The sequence below is a fragment of the Pteropus alecto genome, unplaced genomic scaffold (assembly GCF_000325575.1).
Source record: "Pteropus alecto unplaced genomic scaffold, ASM32557v1 scaffold43, whole genome shotgun sequence".
In the NCBI taxonomy this organism is placed as follows: domain Eukaryota; kingdom Metazoa; phylum Chordata; class Mammalia; order Chiroptera; family Pteropodidae; genus Pteropus; species Pteropus alecto.
Window position 1 is genome coordinate 8,248,041 of NW_006435764.1, and position 18,838 is coordinate 8,266,878.

General features: G+C 52.4%; 1 protein-coding gene across 1 annotated transcript in view; it reads left to right on the forward strand.

The window, feature by feature from the left end:
* The window catches only part of VPS37C (VPS37C, ESCRT-I subunit), a 27,231-nt gene that overhangs the window by 4,549 nt on the left and 3,844 nt on the right, over positions 1–18,838 (forward strand). Inside the window, exons 2-3 of the mRNA XM_006911234.3 lie at positions 15,240–15,338; positions 18,602–18,773. Coding sequence (XP_006911296.1) covers positions 15,246–15,338; positions 18,602–18,773 — 265 coding nt within the window. The 5' untranslated portion in view covers positions 15,240–15,245. The remainder of the gene's footprint in view (positions 1–15,239; positions 15,339–18,601; positions 18,774–18,838) is intronic.

The following is an 18,838-nucleotide window of genomic DNA, read 5'->3' on the forward strand; positions in this document are numbered from 1 at the left end:
TTAACGTTTAGGGGACGGAGTTTTAGTTTGGGATGATGCAGAGTTCTGGAGGTGGATGGTGGTGATGGTTGTATAACAGCGTGATGTACTTAATGTCACAAAACTGCACTTAAAAATGGTCAAAACAATGGATAGAGATTCTAAAACTTAGTGTTAGCATGATGTATCTCTTTACATCCTTTTACTTTTAAATTGTGTCTTCGTATTTAAAGTGGATTTCTTGTAGGCAGCATATAGATGGGTTTTGCATTTTGTAAAATCCCATTTTACAATCTCTGCCTTTTCATTGGGATGTTTAGACCATTTACATTTAATATGATTATTGATATAATTGGGTTTAACTATCATCCTGCCATTTTTTTTTTCAATCTGTTCCATGTTCTTCCCATTTCCCTTTTTCCCTGATGTCTTTGGGAGTGAGTAATTTTTATGATTCCATTTTGTTTCCTTCGTTATTTTATTAGCTGTAACTTTTTTTTGCTGGTTGCTTTGAGATTCATGTACATCTTTAACTCGTCATAGACTATCATAAGTGATACCCTACCACTTCTCCTATGTAGTACGAGAACTTTACGATAGGATACTCCATTTCCTCTTGGCCTTATACTGTTGTTGTCACGCATTTCACTTCTCCATTTGTTATAAATCCCACAATACGTCATTATTTTTGCTCTAAACAGTCATTTATTTTGTGAAGAGATAAAAAAGAAAAGGTGTTTTATATTTCCATATATGTTTATCATTCTGGTGCTCTTCATTTCTCCCATGTTGATCAGACTTCCATTGTGTTTAAAAGCCCTTCTGACCTGAGAATTTTCTTTAATATTTATTTTAGTGCTGGTCTGTCAGTGATGCATTCTTTCACATTTTGGGTGCCTTTGTTTTGGAAGGATGTTTTCCCTGGGTAGAGAATTCTAGGTTATCTTTCTTTCAGCATTTTAAGATGTGGTCACTGTCTTCTGGCTTACACTGTTTCATTTGCATAATCCATCGCCATTCTTTTGTTCTGCTGTTCCTAATGTGTCTCTTTTCCTTCTGGCTGCTTTTCTTTTATCATTGGTTTTAAAAAATTCGATTACGTGCTTTGATGTAGTTTTTTTCATGTTTCTTGTTCTTGGATTAATTGGGGTTTTTGGATCTGTGGGTTTCTAGCTTTCATGAAATTTGGAAAATTTTCAGCCAGTGATTCTTCAGATGTTTTCTTTATTCCCTTTTCTCTCTCTTTCCTTGAGACGCCCGTTACAGGGATGTTAGGGTGCTCAAAGCCGTCCCACAGCCCTCTGATGCTCTCTACTCATGTTTTCCCCCCGTCTTTTTTTCTCTTTGTGGTTTGTTTTGGATAGTTTCTATTGTTTCTTCAAGTTCACTGATCTCTACATCTGCAGTGTCTAATCTTCTGTTATTTCCATTCGGTATACTTTTTATCTGGGACATTGTAGTTTCCACATCTAGAAGTTTGATGTGGGTTTTTAAAATATTTTTTTATGTCTCTACTTAACATGCTTAGTCTTCCCTTTAGCTTCTCGAATACGTGGAGTATGGTTGTAGTAAACGTGGAATGTCCCTGCCTGCTAATTCTGTTACCACGTTTCTGAGTCTGTTTCTATTGATCGATTTTTTTCTTCATTATGGATCCGTTTTCGTCTTTGTCTGATAATTTCGATTGGATGTTAAGTGTTGCAAATTTTACCCTGTTGGTATCAGAGCTCCCCAGATATTTACAGAGCTCCGTGGGAAGGCCGGACGGGTGCTGGATATTTTTGTATTTCTGTGACTCTTCTCATTGTTTTGGGACACTGAAGTTATGTGGAAAGAGTTTGATCCATTGAAGGCTTGCCCTTAAACTTTGTTGGCCGGATCGAACAGTCTTTAGACCAGAATTAATTTTTCGCAGTACCCTCTTCAGTGCCTTACTGATATCCTGTGAATTATGAGGTTTTCCTATGCTGGCTGGTGGGGATGCAAATTATTTTTGGCTCATTAGAGGATTGTTACCTCTAATCCTGATGAATGCTGTCTATACTCGGCTGAAAACTTGAGGGGGACCCTCTGCAAATTTCTGGAGTTCTCTCTTTGTGTAGCTCTCTCCTTTCTGGTATTTGGCTCTGTGAACTCTGGCTCCGCAGGGTTCCCTGGACTCCCAGCTTCTTCTCCCCAAGTTGGGGAGACTGTCAGGCTCCGTTTGGGTGCCTCCTCCCTGTCCCAAGACTTGGAAACTTTCTCTAGGTAGTAAGTTGGGGGCAATCGTAGGGCTTATCTTGCAATGGCTTGATGTCCATTGTCTGAAAACTGTTGTTTTATTTGTATATCTGGTTTTTAGTTGTTTGAGGCAGAAGAGTAAATCTGGTCCCTGTTCCCCTTTGTTTGCTGAAAGTGAAAGTCCCTGTCTAGTTAGCAGTCACTGAGCTAGGCATCCATCTAGGCTCTGGAATGCAGATGTGATTGAGACATGGGCTGTGCCCTTGGGGAGCCCCGATTCCTACATAATACATACCACGTGGTACTTACAGAGCACCAGGGGAGGGCCAGATGCATTCTTTGGGAGAAGGAGCAAGGAGCCCTCCCCAGAGTAGCTGACATTTGAAGGAAGGATGGGCAGGCATTTTTAAGCTGGAGAAGGTATAGGAAAGAAATTCCAGGAGGGAGGCAGAGTTGGGGACTCCTTGAGGGCAAGGCCCCTATTGTGCTGATCTTTATGTAGATGTGGACTATCTGTCAAGTGATTAGAAGCCTGTTGTTTACTCTGGGAATAGTAGGTAGAACAGAAAGAGCTAGGGTAGGATGAGCAGCCCAAGGGGGAGTGGAGGGAGACCTAGCTGGAAAGGGAGGCTTGGGGTCAGCTGATACCGGGCCTCGTATGACAAGCCAAGGAGCATAAGATTTTGAACGCAACACCAAAGCACTAGGGACATATGGACCGTTTTAAGCAGGGACGTGAGAGCTCTGATGGACTCTTCTCCAGCCATTCCTGGGGTATGTGGGTTGGAGAGGGCTGAGACTGTTAGAACCAGGCAGGCGACTGCAGAGAGCTGGGCTCCGAGCAGACATTCTGCATGAGCATGAAGACAAGTCCAGACCTCAGTGCGGCCCCTGGTGTTGCCACCTTTCGCCTCTTAGTGGCCTTCCTGGATTCCTGCCTGCGTCAAGAGCAGATAGGAGGAGCCTCTGACCTGGTTTCTGGTTTTCTGTGGCTACTCCGTTGCCCTCAACACGCTTGCCTGCCTCTGCTGGACGGGGTAGTGCGCAGGGTCATGCATCACTGGCTGGGGGTGGGGTAACAGCTGTTCCACCTCATACCGGCCTAGGCTGGCCCCACCTTGGCAAGATCAGTGAGTCTCACCAGATTAGACTTTGAACATACGCCTTGATTGACCCCATACAGACTCCTAGATGTTTGTATTGAGTGTGCCCTGACCTTAATCCTGATCCTTTCTGAAGGGATGGTTGAACCTGCTAGCTCAGCTTGCTCTGTGCAGATTAGAAAGTGCGGGGCAGGGCTGGAGGACTTGACAACCCCAGGCTGAGATCCTTTCCTGGTCATCCGGACAGAGGAGAACCAAAAGGAAGTTTGGCATGAAGTAGTTTAGGATGGTTTTCTTTTCAAGTCAGAGCCATGGGCCAGAGAAGGAAGAGGCTTTGTCAAGTAGCTGGGTTTTATTTTGCTGTCAGGAGGTTTCAGGAACAGGCTGCTTATTAAATAACCCATTTCTTTGCCATCATAATGAGCCATGGTGAATGCTATTGATCTGAGTTATGTCCGGCCACTGGAGTTCTGTCAATCTGTTGACTGATGGCGTCTCTGGAGCAATCGTAAATCCTTTCTCCTCGGTATTCACGTGGGAAGTGCTTGATTTGCAGAGGCAGGAATAATTTGAGGGTGCCCAGTGACTGAGAGTGCAGGGCGGTCCGCTTTCTAAACTCTGAGCCTTTAGTCACAGGGCTCCCCTGCAGAGCCCGGCGTCCTTGGGAGATCCGTGGCCGCAGGGCCCTGCGCACCTGCCAAAGAGTGTGGCCTCGCCCCGAGGCTGGTGAAGGAGAGTAGGTACCACGCTAGGATTTGTTGAGGACAGTTATTCTGGGTTCTGAACATCGACAGGCTCTGTTCTTTAGGATTCTAGTTGAAAGATATGAATAATAACGACCATTGAATTTGGACCCAGAGACGGGCACCTCGTCCATGGGCATGGACTTGACTAAGAGGCGATGTAATACAATGGTGGAGAGCGTGGGCCCGAAGTTAGACTGCCTCGGGTGAAGTTCAGGCTCTCGACTTCTCTTTGGCCCAGGTTTCTGGTCTGTCAAATGAGGAAAGCCAAGCGATGTATCAATGGCGAGGGCCTGTTGCGGGGATTACACGAGTTACTGGGTATTGAGCGCCTGGAACACTGCTCTGTGCGCAGGGAGCACTCCACTCAGTAGCTGCGATGACCGGCATCATTGCTCTCTTACTGGTGGGACAGTGAGGGTGGAGAGAGGAACGGTGGTAGGTGGTAAAGCCTGGTGCCACCCATCCTCAAGGAGTCCCCAGCTCTGACGCCTGCCTCTGCTGTTGCCGTCCTGCCTGGAATCCTCTTGCCTCGTCGTCCTCCGTGCCACAAGTACCTGCTTGTCCTTCAGCTGCCAGCTCCTCTGTGATGCTTCCTCGCTCCTTCTCCCAGGATTTCATCCTGCCCTCCTGTATGCTCTATAAGTACCAGGTAGCATTCACCTTGCCTGGCTGCCCCTCGCTCTGCCCTGTGGGTGAGACATCCCGGCTGAGAGGGAGCGGAGGAGGGGGCTTGGGCAGGGCCGGGTGGGTAGAGGTGAGGGGTTAGGGCAGTGGTTTTCACACCACATTCTGGGGTCCCCCTATGGGGTTGGCGAGGCTTAATTGGGAGATTAGGGCTCTCCCTCTACCCCTTCGCCCAAAACGTGGCCTCTGTGGTTGGTTCTGTGCTCTGGGGAGTTGGGCAGAGGGGAGCGCGGGGGTAATGTTTTGTTTGAAAACACCAAAAATGTTCTTTGAAAAAAAGCTGAAAGGGTTTAGCAAACAACAGGAGTGGGTGTGCCAGGCAGGTGGGAAAAGAGGTGGACATGTGTGTCCTGACGGTGTCCTGACGGCTCCAGCTGGAGGGGTGGGTGGGAGATAAGGGCAGGAGGGAGGGAAGAGAGGACTAACTTTAGGGAAGGCAGAGGAAGCAAGGAGAAAATGTTTTCAAAAATTAATCCAGATGGTTGTAAGGAAGAGACAGTGGAAGTGGGAAGACCCATTTGGAGTTTGGGGAAAGACAGGGATGGGTGCACTTAAAAGTCTTCAGGAGGGTGTCTCCATAGTGTAGCGATTAGCACGTCTGCTTTACACGCAGAAGGTCCTGGGTTCGCGCCCCAAGTGGAGTACGGACCATACCCTAGGTGCACCGGGCCCTGGGTGCACGCTGCCTTCCGAGATCCATTTCTTGAGGGGAGACGGCCAAGGGTGGAAGTGGGGGGTGGGTGGCGGGAGGAATTAAAGAAGGGAACAAAAAAGTCTTCGTAACAAAGGCTGGATAAAATCTGGCGACTGGACGTCGGAGGTGGGGGGGGCCTGTGCCTCCGAGGTGGCCGGAGGAAGAGAAGCGAGGGTACCGTGGGCAGCGGAGGTCATTTGGGAGAGGAATCTAGCTTGGGGAGAAAAACAGGTGGTAAGAGTGCCCCCCCCCCCCACATTTGGCATGGTAAATCGGGCACATTGTTCTTGGGTCTTCTCACTTGGGGCCTGCTTCTGGGAAAAGAGGGGTCAGGTACAATTAGTAGCCCAAGGAGCATCTAATGGTCGGTATGTACATATGTATTTGCAGTGACAGTTTTCTTCACAAGCCTTGTCCCAGGGGACTGTACATGCTCCCCCATAGGTGTGTGGACACGCTTGTATTTGAGGACCTTTGTTCAGATCGGTTTAGAGCCTGGTTCAGAAGCCACACCCTTTGCTTCCCTCTGGGACCTGCTGTTTCAGGGCCTCCCACAGCGAGCCTCGCCAGGTGCCCGGCAGGGTTGTCAGGCAGCGTTTACACTACGGGGTGTCAGTGCGTGGGAATGAATGCTGCCCAGCACCTGCTTGCTGCTTTTGCTGGCACCTCCAGAAGTCCTCTTGTGTAATTCTCATTAAATCTTACAGCAACCCTGTGACACGTTGGTGCGATTAGCCCCACATTACTGATGAGAAACAGAAGAAAGGCTGAATAATCTGCCCAAGGTCAAATAGCTAGGAAAAGGTCAAGCTGGGATTTAAATCCAGGAACATTCACCTCTAAAGACCTGAACTCTTTCCACTACGTTTTGTACTATATTAACTAGCAATGGCATGAGGAGGGACCTCCAGCCCCAACCCCACCTCCAGAAATTCCTTAGAAAGAGTAAAAGCTGAAAAGGTCTTCCTTTGGGGGCTTGCATGCCAACTTTTCAGATAGTGAGGCCGGTTAATTGGATGGTGTGGGATGCCAGGTGACTCAACAGTCCGATACTTGGGTGCATGGCTAGGCTCATTTTGGGGAAGGAAAACTAGGTCAGATCAGGTCAACAGAAGTTCCTCATCAAGCAGCAGGATTAGGAAGGTTTCTAAGGCAACCATAGGTGTTCTTGACGTGAGCGGCGAAATGGGGCCAGTTTCCTATAAAGCTAGCGGATCAAACCGTGCAGGTTGCTATGGTAACGACTTCTCAGGCTGCCATAGGTGGATGTGGGAAATTTACAAGAAGCCCAAGGCCTTTATGGCTCTCCTTGCAGTGTGATTTCAGGCTTGAAGTTGCTGGCAAGGAAGTGAGTGACTGGAGCCAGAGCAAACAGAAGCGCCCGTCTTGTCATATGTTACGATTCAATAATCGCGGTCATTTCGCTTGACTCAATATTGAGCCCCCAGGGTGTCAGGAGTAGCTCCTGATCATCAGATTGCCCCCGAGAGGCAGGATAATTAATGTTTGTTCAGTGCTCAGTAGCCTGCAAAGCCCTGCTCGTCTGAGGCACACAGCCCCCAACGTGGGATTGTCAGGGTGCCTGGTTTCCAGAGAAGGAAACCGAGGCTGAGGGACTTGATCAAGGTCACACAGCTGAACAGCCGTGGAGCCAAAGCGCAAACCCAGGGCATCTGTCCCCGGATTCTGTGCTTTTCTCCTCTGCATTCTGTGCGGGGCAGAGCTGGCATTAACGGTTTGGGCAGAGACGAGGGGCACCACAAGCCATCTCTAGGGCTGGCGTGCCTACCCTGATTTGAACACCCTTGCACTTAGAAAATGCTGAATTTTCCTTCCTGTTTCTACTTTTTCTCCGTCGAGTTTATCCTTTTAAAGCATCTGATATCAGTTGAAATTATTTGTTTTCCAGCCGAACAGTCTTGGCAAAGATCCACATTGAGCAAGATCTGTCAATGCATTGCTTTTTTTCTTTTCCTATTAAGGACAGATCTGGAAGGCTGCCCTGAGTTGGAGTCCTTCCCAGCATCCCCTGTCCACGGTCTGCAGCCTCTCCCGTCTCCCACACACTCCCTCCCCCCTCTCCCCTCCCCCCAGGAGGAAAGGACACCACCTCTGGCTTAAATCCACAGGGTGTAGTGTAGGCTCCTTGGGGCCTCATATCTTCCACTAGATCATGTTCCCCATGTTCAGAGCACGTGAGATTGATTCAGTCAGGATACAAAGTGGTGGAAAGAAGTAGAGACCCAGAGGTGTAAGCAGCAGGGGCCAACGGCCAGAAACTGTCCTCCCCTCATCGTAGTGTGTGTGGGTTGCAAAGGCCCAGGGGCCACGCACCTGTGGAATGCAGGATTCCTGTAGAGTGTGTCGCCTCACCCTTCTGCCCGCCTTCCTTTCTGTGGACTCTGTCCTGGCAGCTGTCTGTTCGAGGGCATGTTGATTTAGGGTTATAAACCATAGTCCGCCCAGTGTCTTGGAATTGGCTACTGAAATTTAAAAATGGGGAGATGTCACATAGATCTGCATTTCCAACTTCCCCTGGAGACCTGGCACATCTGTTAAAGCTGGGCCTGCCCTTCTACCTGCAGAAGTTCCCGAGCTGGAGCCCATGCTTTCCAGAGGGGCATACTCCACGCCCAGCGCCCAGCGCCCAGCGGCTTGGCCGCTGATGTCCCCGCCTGGCCCCTGTAGACACAGGGTTTGTGACTTTTGTGATCTCTGGTGGAGGTGAAAGTTGCAGAGGAGACAAAACAAGCCTAAACAAAAGAAAAAAGGAGGAGAAAGCTTTTTTCTCTCTCAGGAGCTGTTAGGAGGAAGGTGACACTTTCTCCTCCAGATGGAGGGAATGTGGATTAGCGCGTGCGTTTTTCCACCTTGTCCCCAGTCTGACCTTCGAGTTGATGTCATTTGACGGCATTGCCCCGCAAAGAGGCGCTGTCTCGCTGTACCTGTGCATGCAGCCACCTGCCTTCGTCGCCGGCCTTCTCCCAGCCACGCAGACCCACAGTGGTTCCCACGAGGGCCCTGCTGTCGCCTGCCCCGACCCTCCATCTCCTGTCCCAGCACCAGTAGCCCCCTTCAGTGGGGCCTTGTGGGCTCCTTGCACCCCCACCCCTCAGCGCTCAGCCTCCCCTCTCCTTACTCCACTGGTCTCCCCTGTTACAGCTTCTTGCACCTGTGTTCCCCATGATTCATTGTGAACTTTTTTGCTTTTTAAAACCGAACTGAGTTCCTGGAGAATTCGCACCAGTTTTTATAGTTAAGGCTGTGTCTGGCGCATAGTAAGAGCTCAGTAAATATTTGTTTACACCCTCTGCCCCCGTTTATCCGTCCTCCCTTTCTTTGGGTCCTTATACAGTACTTGGCATGTAATAATGAATAAACATTAAACGACTGTTCAGTCAAAGCACGAAGAAAGGAATGAAGGCGTGAAAAAGTGCAAGAAGCCCTGTTCTCACATCCCCGTGTCTTGGATGAGTCGTCCGCTCCCTCCCGCCCTGCCTCTGTCTGTCCTTCTGCAGACATTGTTATGAATTATCCGTGTGCCGCTGGGAATGCGAAGGTGAACAGGACATTCTCGTTCCCCTCCAGGGGCTCGTCTCTCCTCACCTCAGTCTTTTTTCCTGTCCCCTCCCCTGAACAGCAGACTCCAGACCTTCCCCCCTATAAGCACCCAGCAAGTGGAAGGGGGTCCGGGTCAGGCCTGGGTGCCGAGGGGCAAGGTAATTGGACTTGTTGGGTCCTCCAGAAACAAGAGCTCATGGCCTGTGGGCCCCCAGATAACTTCTCAGTAACCCCCAGTTCTCTGCATTGGAATATTCATCCCTGGTGCTTGTGGCCGCCTTGAGAAGCGCTGGTTTGCATTTTTTGCCACGTCGGGTGAGCAGGCAGCAGCACACTGCCAGCAGCAGGAGCCCTGCCTTCAGGGGCCCCTGATTTGTGTGCCTCAGGCAAAATATTGTCCTATTTATTTTTTTTCTCCTTTTCCAAAGTAAAGACCCGGAGAAGTGTTTACTGCTCTCAGGCTTACTGAGTGGCTCTGAGGGTCAGGTGATGTCTCTCTGACTTCTGAAAGAAAGGCCCCAGTAGCTTCCAGGGCGGGTGATGCAGGTGATGCCGGGATGAAAAAACAGGCATTTGCCTGCCAGGGCTTGAGAGGTCAGAGGGTTAGGGTGGGGGGGTTGGCAGGGCCCAGGGGCCTAGGGCTTGGCTTTTGTGGGCCCGTAATCTCTGGCATCTTGGACTATCCTCCAGGCTACCTGTGAGGGGAGGTTGGAGCAGGTGGGGAGAAGGTGCTTGTGAAATTCAAATACCAAGGCTTCTCAGACCTTTGGCAATACCCTTACTATTTCTCTCTGGGCTGATCCCGGAAGTCGAGGTAATTAAGCCTTGTGTTCACTTGACTTAGGGGAGTGATTAGGAGTAAGTTAATGGGAGAGTTTGCAAAGGGCTTTGATCTCAGAAGGAAGGAGCCATGTGACCATCAGAGGTGGTTTACCTATTTCATAGGTAAGGAAAATGAGTCCCTAGAAAAGAGAACATTTGGTATATATGTATGTGGGATCCTGAGCACCCCTCACTCCGGAAGAAATGGAGGCAGTGCTTGTGAGGTGGTGCGAGAGGAGGGGGCTGAATGGTGGAGCCTGGTGGGAGTTGCAGCAGGCCAGGGTCAGGGCTCCTGGGTCCGGTGTCCCTTCCTTTGTCACCACAGTCAAGTTACATGCCACTCTGCCTTAATTTTACCACTTGCGAAATGGGCATGCTAGACTTGAGAGGGATGTTGAATGAGAAACGAGAGAAGGTGGAATTAGAAGAAAGTGCTAAATAAACCCACATCCCACTGTGGCCAATTACATCTCAACTGAGAACCTGCCGCGTGGAAAGAGGCCCGTTCCCGATGGTGTCAAGGACAGCAGAATATGCAGGTCGGACCGCGAGACGTCGTTCTGATGGCGCGGACCTGTCTGAAATGGAGGTGTTTTGAACCTGCAGTCTTGAGGTGTGTGAAATGGACGTGGCCTCCAGTGAAGTCTGCAGCGAGAGGGGAGTGACCCAGGAGAGAGCCTGTTTTAGGGCCACAGGGCTGAGCTGTTTTTTTTTCTTCTTCTGAATTTGGGAGTGATCATCTTTCCCATATTTCTCAGGGAGTGCCAGAGATAGTCGTCACAGGCAGGAGCTCGAGCCTCCTCCTGTCCCGTTCGTCTCCCGGGTTCTGGAAGGCTCGCCACACGGAACGGCACCCTCTTCCTCAGCGATGGGCCACGTCCTGGTGGCTTGATGCCAGGCAGAGGGTGGTCTAATTAGGAGACCCATGTGTTTCATTCATTCATTGCCCACTTTGGGGAGAATTCTTGCTGTCTAAAATGCAACATGATTCTTCGGATCAGCAAGTAAAAGTTACAGGGATTTTTGCCACCGGAAATTCAAGGCAGTCACACAGAGCCAGGTGCGAGGTGTTAGATTCAGAGGAAGATTATCATTTGGGATGGGTGGAGGGGACTGGATCTAAGGGGGCCGTGCGTAATGGTTCAGTGGACTTCATACTTCAGCACCCCCCAGAATTATCTGGGGTGCTCACTTTTCTGATTGGCCACCATTCTTTATTTAACACAGGAAAGTTTCTGGCTAAATATCTATGGTCACATCACCAAACTTTGAATGCAGGTTGTATGCATCCTTGGTGCTGCTGCTGCCTTCCCTGTCCCTTGTGAGAGCAGCAGCGACAGCCTCGCACAGGTTTTAGCCACATCAGGCCCCTCTTTGGGCCACCTGGTGACCTGGAACTTTCAGGCCCGTGGGTAGTGGGCTTGGCACCTTTGCTTTGATGGACTCATCCATCGAATGCCATGTTCACTACAAGTTCAAGAAGCATGGACGTGCACACTAGATCCACAGAGGTATCAGTAATACCCTTTCATCAGCCCCAGAGGAAAACAATTCAGAACGTTGTAAACTACTTGAATGTTGTAAATAGATTTTGTTTTGGTGACATTCCTGTAATTAAAACGTGTTCCTTTTCTGGGGGAAAAGAAGAAGTGGCCCGTGAGGGCAAGCCTGTCAGGGAAGCCAGTCCTCCCGGGTGGCTGTAGGTGGGTCTGACATCAGTGCCTCCTTTCAGGTGAGCTCCCAGTGCCTTGCCCGGTCCCACCGCCATGAGCCAAGCCACAGGCACTGAAGGGACGTGCACTCTGGGTCCCGGCAGAGACGCACTCAGAACAACACGGGGTTGAGCCCCTGCACTCCCGTCCTGCTGCCACAGGGACTGGTTGACAGATCCCTCTTCTGAGTCTTTGCTTTTCCTCTGTCAGATGAGGCCGCACCCACCTGAGTTCCCTTAGTTCTGGAGGAGGGAAAAGTAGGACCCTAGACAACTTCATTAAAAATTAAGAAGGCTGGAGGTTCTGAAGTGCTGGGTCTGGAGGGGGACTTAGGACTCTGGCTTTCTACAAGGACTCCAGGTGAATCCGATGCACCTGCTGAGAACCCCCTTCCTACCCGCCATACACACTGCCGAGGTCATGGCTGCTTCCTAGCTGTATGACCTTGGAGCAGGTCACTTCCCTCTCGGCCTCTTCTGAGGTCGGGTCAAAGCGATGCTGACTACAAGGTGGTTGTGAGGGTCCTGGTGACGGCACATACGCAGTGCCGACTGTTACAGGCAGGCTGTTCTGATGTGAGAAACCAGGGCACACAGGGTTAAACAACAGGCTGGTAAGTGGCAGAGGGGCTTCAAACGCAGTCTTGCTCTGGAGTTTAGTCTCCTGAGTGGTTCTCAAAGTGTGTTCCAGGGACCCCTAGGAGTCTCCGAGACCCTTTCGGGCGGTCCATGAGGTCAGAATAATTTTCATAATCTAGGACATTATTTTCCTTTTTACTTTCTCACTTGAGTACACAGTGGTGTTTTCAGAGGGTACGTAGCCTGTGATCACATCATCATTCTGGCAGTCAGTGTGTGTGCTCGTGAACTCTTGTGTTTTGAAAACTCCTCACTTTCAATTTTGAATGCAGTAAACGTTGATAGCCAAAATCCACATAAATGAAAATTCTTTGGGCTCTTCGGTTAGGAGTGAAAGGTGTCCTAAGACCAAAAAGTGTCCACTCTGCTGCCCGAGGCTGTGCTGCCTTAGGTGTAATATTTGTCGGACACGGGCATGGAGCGTGACACCTCCCGTCACAAGTGGCTGAGGCGGAGAGTCGGTGCCCGTCCTGGGGAGTGGCGGCTGTGCTCAAGGTGGGTGCGTGCTAACGTCCCGAGGTGTGAGCGTGTGCCTGGACCTGCAGGGCCACTGCCGATGCCATTGCTAAGCATGCTGTGTGCGTGCGGCTGGCCAGCTGCCCACACGGCATCTTCCATTCTCTGCCCGGGGTATGTCTGTGCTCAGCCTGCCTGCAGTCTGAGCGGACACCCTGTTCTGTGTGTGGCAGGTTCCTCCTTGCGGGGAGTGGGGCGGGGGGCACTGCTGCCACTGAGCCCAGCAAGTTCTCAGCCGGCCGTCGTGGAGGCCCCAGGAATAAATAAGTTCCGCGGTGCTGGAGTCTTTGACCAGCATTTGCTCCGGGCCAGGCCTCGTACCACGCCCGTCCCGTGCTCTGCACGCTATCATGGAACCTCGTACCAGCCCACCTTAGGGACGAAGAACCCGAGGCTCAGGGAGTGTCCACGTAGGCGAGGTCCCGCAGCTGGTAGGTGGCGGCCCGGGACTCAGACTAGGTGTGTCTGACTGAGCCCGTGCCCCTGGCGTGTGTCAGACCCTCAGAAGGTCGCTGCGCTTGTCCTGCTCACGGCGGAGCCTGCCGTGTTCAGTGCGCTGGCGCGGGGTTCTGCTGCTTCCCGGTGCGTCTGCCGCTCCCCTGTCCCCTGGGGCAGCGAGGTCGCTGCGCTTGTCCTGCTCATGGCAGAGCCCTCCGTGTTCAGTGCGCTGGTTCTGCCGCTTCCCGGGGTCGGTGCGTCTGCCGCTCCCCTGTCCCCTGGGGCAGCAGGGCGAGGTGTGGACAGAGTACAGTTTTGAATGGGACCGTTGTTGCCACCTCGCAGGATGAGGACGGACAGTCCTGTGAAACTCGTGCTGCTGTGCTCGGTAACTGGTGCCCTCACTGTCACATGACTGGCGAGGAACTGTTGCCTTTTCTGAGTCTGCTGCATCAGCATCTCCTGGAGAGAGTGGGTTTCCGGCCCGCCTTGGCTTACTGACACAGCTCTGCAGGTGGGGCTGGGCCACCTACATTCTCAGGGAGTGTCTCCTGGGATTCAGGTGCATGCCAGAAGCTCGGCATGCCTGCCCTGCGAGTCAGGGGCTCCATTCAGCCCTCGGGGATTAGCAGGCAGTGGTGGGACCGTGTGTGGATAGCTTTTATCACGGGGTGCCCCTTTACTGGCATACCTCGCTGTATGCCCTTTGCTTTGTTGTGTTGCACAGGTGTCGCGTTTTTTACAAACTGGAGGCAAAACCCGCCACCAGGAAAAAGATTACCTTCTGCTTTGTTGCGACACTCATTTTTTTTTCAGTGGGCTGGAACCAAACCCACAGGATCTCTGAGGTATGCCTGTAATTCGTTGTCCAAACCGGGGCACTCTGGAGCATAAAAAGGGACACTGTTCATGAGCTATGCTGGGACCTGAGGAGTAAAGCAGGACTTTCTTGGTAAATGGGGGAGCATGGTCAGTATTTATTAGTCTCTCTTTCCACTTTTCCGATGACCCTAGGAAACGCCTCTCCCTTTCTATGACGGATGGGGAAACTGAGGCCCAGAGAAGGTTGCTTCTGAGTCTGACCTTGGTCCTTGATTTCAGAACATCCCTTTGGCCGAGTAATCAGCACTGATTCCCTGGGGTGCTGGTGCAGGGTGTGGGGGTGCATGGACTCCAGATACCCTGTAGCGTTGGAATCTTTAGAAAACCAACATAATCTTTATAATGAGAAAAACCAGCATTAAGCCTATAAAGCACATATCTAGGAAAGATAAAAAAAAAAACAGAGGATCTCGTCAGCAGAAAGGAAGCCAGTACTGGGTGTGTTTCAGTGTTTGTGCTGCTTCTCGGTCCCTAGGGCCTGGATGGGACCCCTTGTTACACAGACCATCTCCCAGTGTCCCTCTGGGCAGAATGACAGACGGAAAGACTGCTGAAACCGGCGCTTCGGCAGAGCAGACGTTCTCTTCCACTCGGTCCATTTCTCTGTCTCCCGATTGCCTTAGAGGCCAGTTTGGTGATTTTTTTCCATTGTGGTGATGAGGAGGATGTGACTGTGACAGTCCATTTTTGTGGCATGTGGCAAGGACTACAGTCGCAGAGAACACCTGAGGGGGCCCAAGGTTGTTGGTGTCCTAAATATAACAAGCAGCGACGCACTCGTGCCTGTGATGTTGAAGCCGCAAGGCCCCTGCGTGTGAAGGTTGGGTGTATTTCTGGTTCGGACGGAAATAGACACCTACCAGCGGGCGTGCTGGCGCCGGGGCCCGCGGGCCTCCTCGGGCCAGCTTCATCTCTGTCCCTGGCTGCCTGGCTCACTCCTGCCTCTTCCATCTGCTCTTCGTGGAGCTGCATCAGCATTTTCCCTCTGGCTGCCGAGTGCTTGCACACATCCTGCTGTTCATGGTTTGGCTGGAAGGAGTGGCTCCTTGGTCTCCCTGGGGAGAGGCGGTGGCTGGGGTGGCAGGAATACACTTCCTGGGACCCTCACCCTTCCTTGAGCCTCCCCGTGGAGTGGGAGCACCTTGGAAAACTCTTTTTCTTTGACAGATCATGTGTATGGGCTCACGGTCTCTTCCCCACGAGCTGCCTCTTTTCCTCATGTCGGTGTTGTTATGTGTTCCCAGGGAAGGATGGAGACCCTGAAAGAGAAGACTCTGGAGGAGCTGGAGGAGATGCAGAATGACCCGGAGGCCATTGACCGGCTGGCCCAGGAGTCCCCCGAGGTAGAGGGAGACAGTCACTGGGCCCAAGAAAGGCCAGCAGATGGGACCGCGGCCCTTCTTAAGGATGCTGGCTTATTGGGAATTTGGGCCAAGTTCATCTTCCTTTTCTGTGGCTTTCTCCCAGCCAGAGCCACCCCTGACGTGTCAGCCCAGTTCCTGGGCACCCCGGAGGTGTAGGGGGCAGTGCTCGGGGGTCCAGAGCCCTCAGTGAACCCACGTGCCCCAGGAGTCCCGCACTGTTCTTCCAGCCTGAATCTGGAGGCAGTTGCTAAAAGCATGGTACTGTTTTGTAGCTGCCTTTCTTTCCCCAGGGGCCTCGTGGCCCTGCTTCTCCAGGAGGAGCCATTCTCGGGCTGGGGTTGGGCTCAGCTCCTCTTTGATCCTGTTTCCTGTCATAGCTGGCAACTGACCCTCTCAGCCTCCAATCACAGTCCTCATGGGAATAAAAAGAGCCTTCTGTACAGAGCCTGACACCTTAATAAAGGCCTTTCCTGTCCTCCCCGTCTCCGGTACCCCGTGACTGGATGTGGCCACAGAGCTGCAGCTATGCAGTTGTGCCTGGGGTGGCTGCAGCCTGTCCACAGCTCTGCAGGCTGCCGCCTGCCGCTCCTAACGTTAGGGAGAAACAAACGCAGATCTGCCAGGCTCATTTGACTGGCATTTGGATGTTTTTTTCTTTTGACCGATGCACAGGTGTGATGTATCTCTTCTGTGAGTTCCCGATATGTTCACCAAAGAAAGGGAGCCACCCCATCCAGCTTCTCCGTGCTGCCGCCTCCCCAGGGCGGTTTCCTCCCTGTGAGGGGGAAGCTCCTCGCTGTGTTGTGCCTTCACTGCCCCCAACTCCCACGGGTCCTCTACCCACATGGGCAAGCTTTGCTGGGGCCGCAGGGGACGACGTGTCAGGCAGGGGATGGGGAGAGGTACAGGGACTCGGCGTGGCACTCCCTGCCCGCCCTGAGCTCGTTCAGCGGGGACGTGAAACAAGGCTCGTGTTGGTGAAATGCCGAGGCCGCCTCAGGTGGTTCATGAGGCCGTGAGCTCTGCCAGGGCCGCGTCTGCGCTGGCGCAGAGCTGGGCACGGCGCAGATCTCCCCGCCGCCACGTGCCATTCTCCGTCAGTCGCACAGTAAGCAAGTGTTTCTTAAAATCTGCCATGAGCACAGTGCTTTAAAGCACACGCTTCGTAGAAGGAAGCCTTTACAGAATTAGAATTAGTCGACATCCAGGCGCGGCAGGCCGATAGGATCTGTGGCAGGGTGCCCAGAATCTGTGGAAAATGTAAGCAGAAACCCCTCTCGGGCAAACGGCAACTTGAGTTTTGTGACACGCAACCTCGTCTGGCTAATTGATTTGAATTCTCGGGGGAAAACGCTCGTGGGATCTCAGGGAACGAAGGAGGGTGGACTACGTAGACTTTCAAAGCCCCTCGGACTAGATTTTCTACAGGGGGCCATCAAATGATAATTGAGTCGCTGTAAGACTGTGAGGAGAGAAATGAGAGCTCGTTTGATTTTAGGTAGGAACGTTGCCCGGCGAACAGGGATTAGTAGGGAACAGCTCTGCGTAGAAGAGCGTGACTCGTGGGGTGAGCCCTTTGGGGCAGGGTACTAGAACTGTTTTTGTTGACCCCTTATAAATGACTGGTGGGGGGCTTCATAGTTAACCCCAGTGGAGAAAGATCCGGGGAGGCTGTGGGGAGAAGGGACAGAATTGATAGGACAAGATTTAGGGGAAAACGATACAGCAAAGATTTATTAGTTAAGACCCAGAGAAAAGGCAGTGGATGCACATGAGGGCCCGAGGACAGCTGAGCGAGAGGGCTTCAGTCTTCCCTCTCTGTGTCAGCCACATACGTAAATAAAGAAAGCTTCGCGGCTAATAAAAATGAGATTGAAACTTCCCAGTGTCAGTGTCCCCGAGTCAGTGTGCTTGCTGAGTGGCTCGAGATGGTATTTGTGGCAGCAAACCAGACCACCTAGCTGTGGGGCACTTGCCCTCGTGGGCAGACCAGACTCCAAGAGACCATGGTGGGCCCCACCCTCCCAGTGCCCCGGCGGCCGCATCCTTGGAGGGAAGATAACTGTGACCCCCTCTTTCCAGTCCAGAGCGTGAAGGACAGGCTCCAGGCCTGCCCCAGAGCGCAGGTCGCAAGACCCTGTGATTGGAGGTTGGCAGGAGGGCGTCCTCCCTGAAGTCCCCTCTTCCAGGATGCCTATGGCCTCTCGCATCCGTTGAGGAACAAGCCGTTAAGGCTCGGTTCATCATGTGCTGACTGTGGCAAAGCTGCCCAGTGGCTCCCGTGTGGCAGCTGGTCTTGCCTAGCTGTGCCCTGAGCCCTCCACTGGGTGCTGAGTCCTCTCCTGGTGCCACATGGTGCTGTAGGTGTATTGTCACTGCTGTCTCAGGCGTGGCGGGTCATCTCCATAAAGATGACTCCCTGGCAGATGGACAGGGCTTCAGTTCATAGCAGCTCTGGGAAGGGTTCCCATGGCTGCCACCTCACCAGCTGGTGGCAACGAAAGACCTGGCTGAGGGCACAGCGCTGCTCAGCTTGGGGATGTGCTTTCGGGGGGCACGTAGAGGTGCAGAGGTTGGCATTAGGGCCTCAGGTGGCCGCAGGTCGCCTGTGTTGGTGGGAGTCCTCTGCCAGCTGTGGGACTCCTCCCATAGTTCTTAGGGGCGCTCTGTTCATTCATCCACACAGCTTCTCTGCAGGACACACGTGGCCTAGGAGGCGGGGACAGGTCTGAATCAGTGTCAGTCTGGCCATGACTTTCTCACCTCTCGGAGAAGCTGTCTTTGTAGCCTCTTTGCACGTCTGGCTTGTGGCCTGGCCTAGGCCACCTTAGTCCTCAGAGCAGGTCTCTTGACTCTGAATCCTATGGGTAAGTGGTTGAGGCTTCTGGTCCCTTCCCTCCTAGAAAGCTGGCGCTGTCTTGTATAGCTTGGTCCCCCCTCCTCTGCTCTGCACAGCCCATGGTGGGCCTGGCTCCTGCTCTCGCATGGCCTTGGGCAAGCTGTCGCCTTCCAGTGTCAGTTTCCCACGTGAATCCACCACATAGGCTGTTGGATTCAGGATTCGGTGAGGTGCCTGAGTCAGTGCTTGTTCAGCGTTAGAACCCAGGTCCATCTGACTCTATCTGAGGGCTGAGTATTGTGGTTCCCCATGGTGGGCGATGAGTCCCAGAAGCCCCTGGTCCAGGCTGCCACGAGCTGAGGGATGGTGGCGATGCCGATGGTCAAGTGTCCTGTTCTTTTAGGTCCAGGACCTGCAGCTGGAGCGGGAGATGGCACTGGCCACCAACCGGAGCCTGGCTGAGCAGAACCTGGAGTTCCAAGGTCCCCTAGAGATCAGCCGCTCTAACCTCTCGGACAAGTACCAGGAGCTCCGGAAGCTCGTGGAGCGGTGCCAGGAGCAGAAGGCAAAGCTGGGTAGGGGCAGCCGGACCCCGGGAGTGTGCTCTGGGAGCTCCTGTTACCTCAGGGGCCCGCTCGAG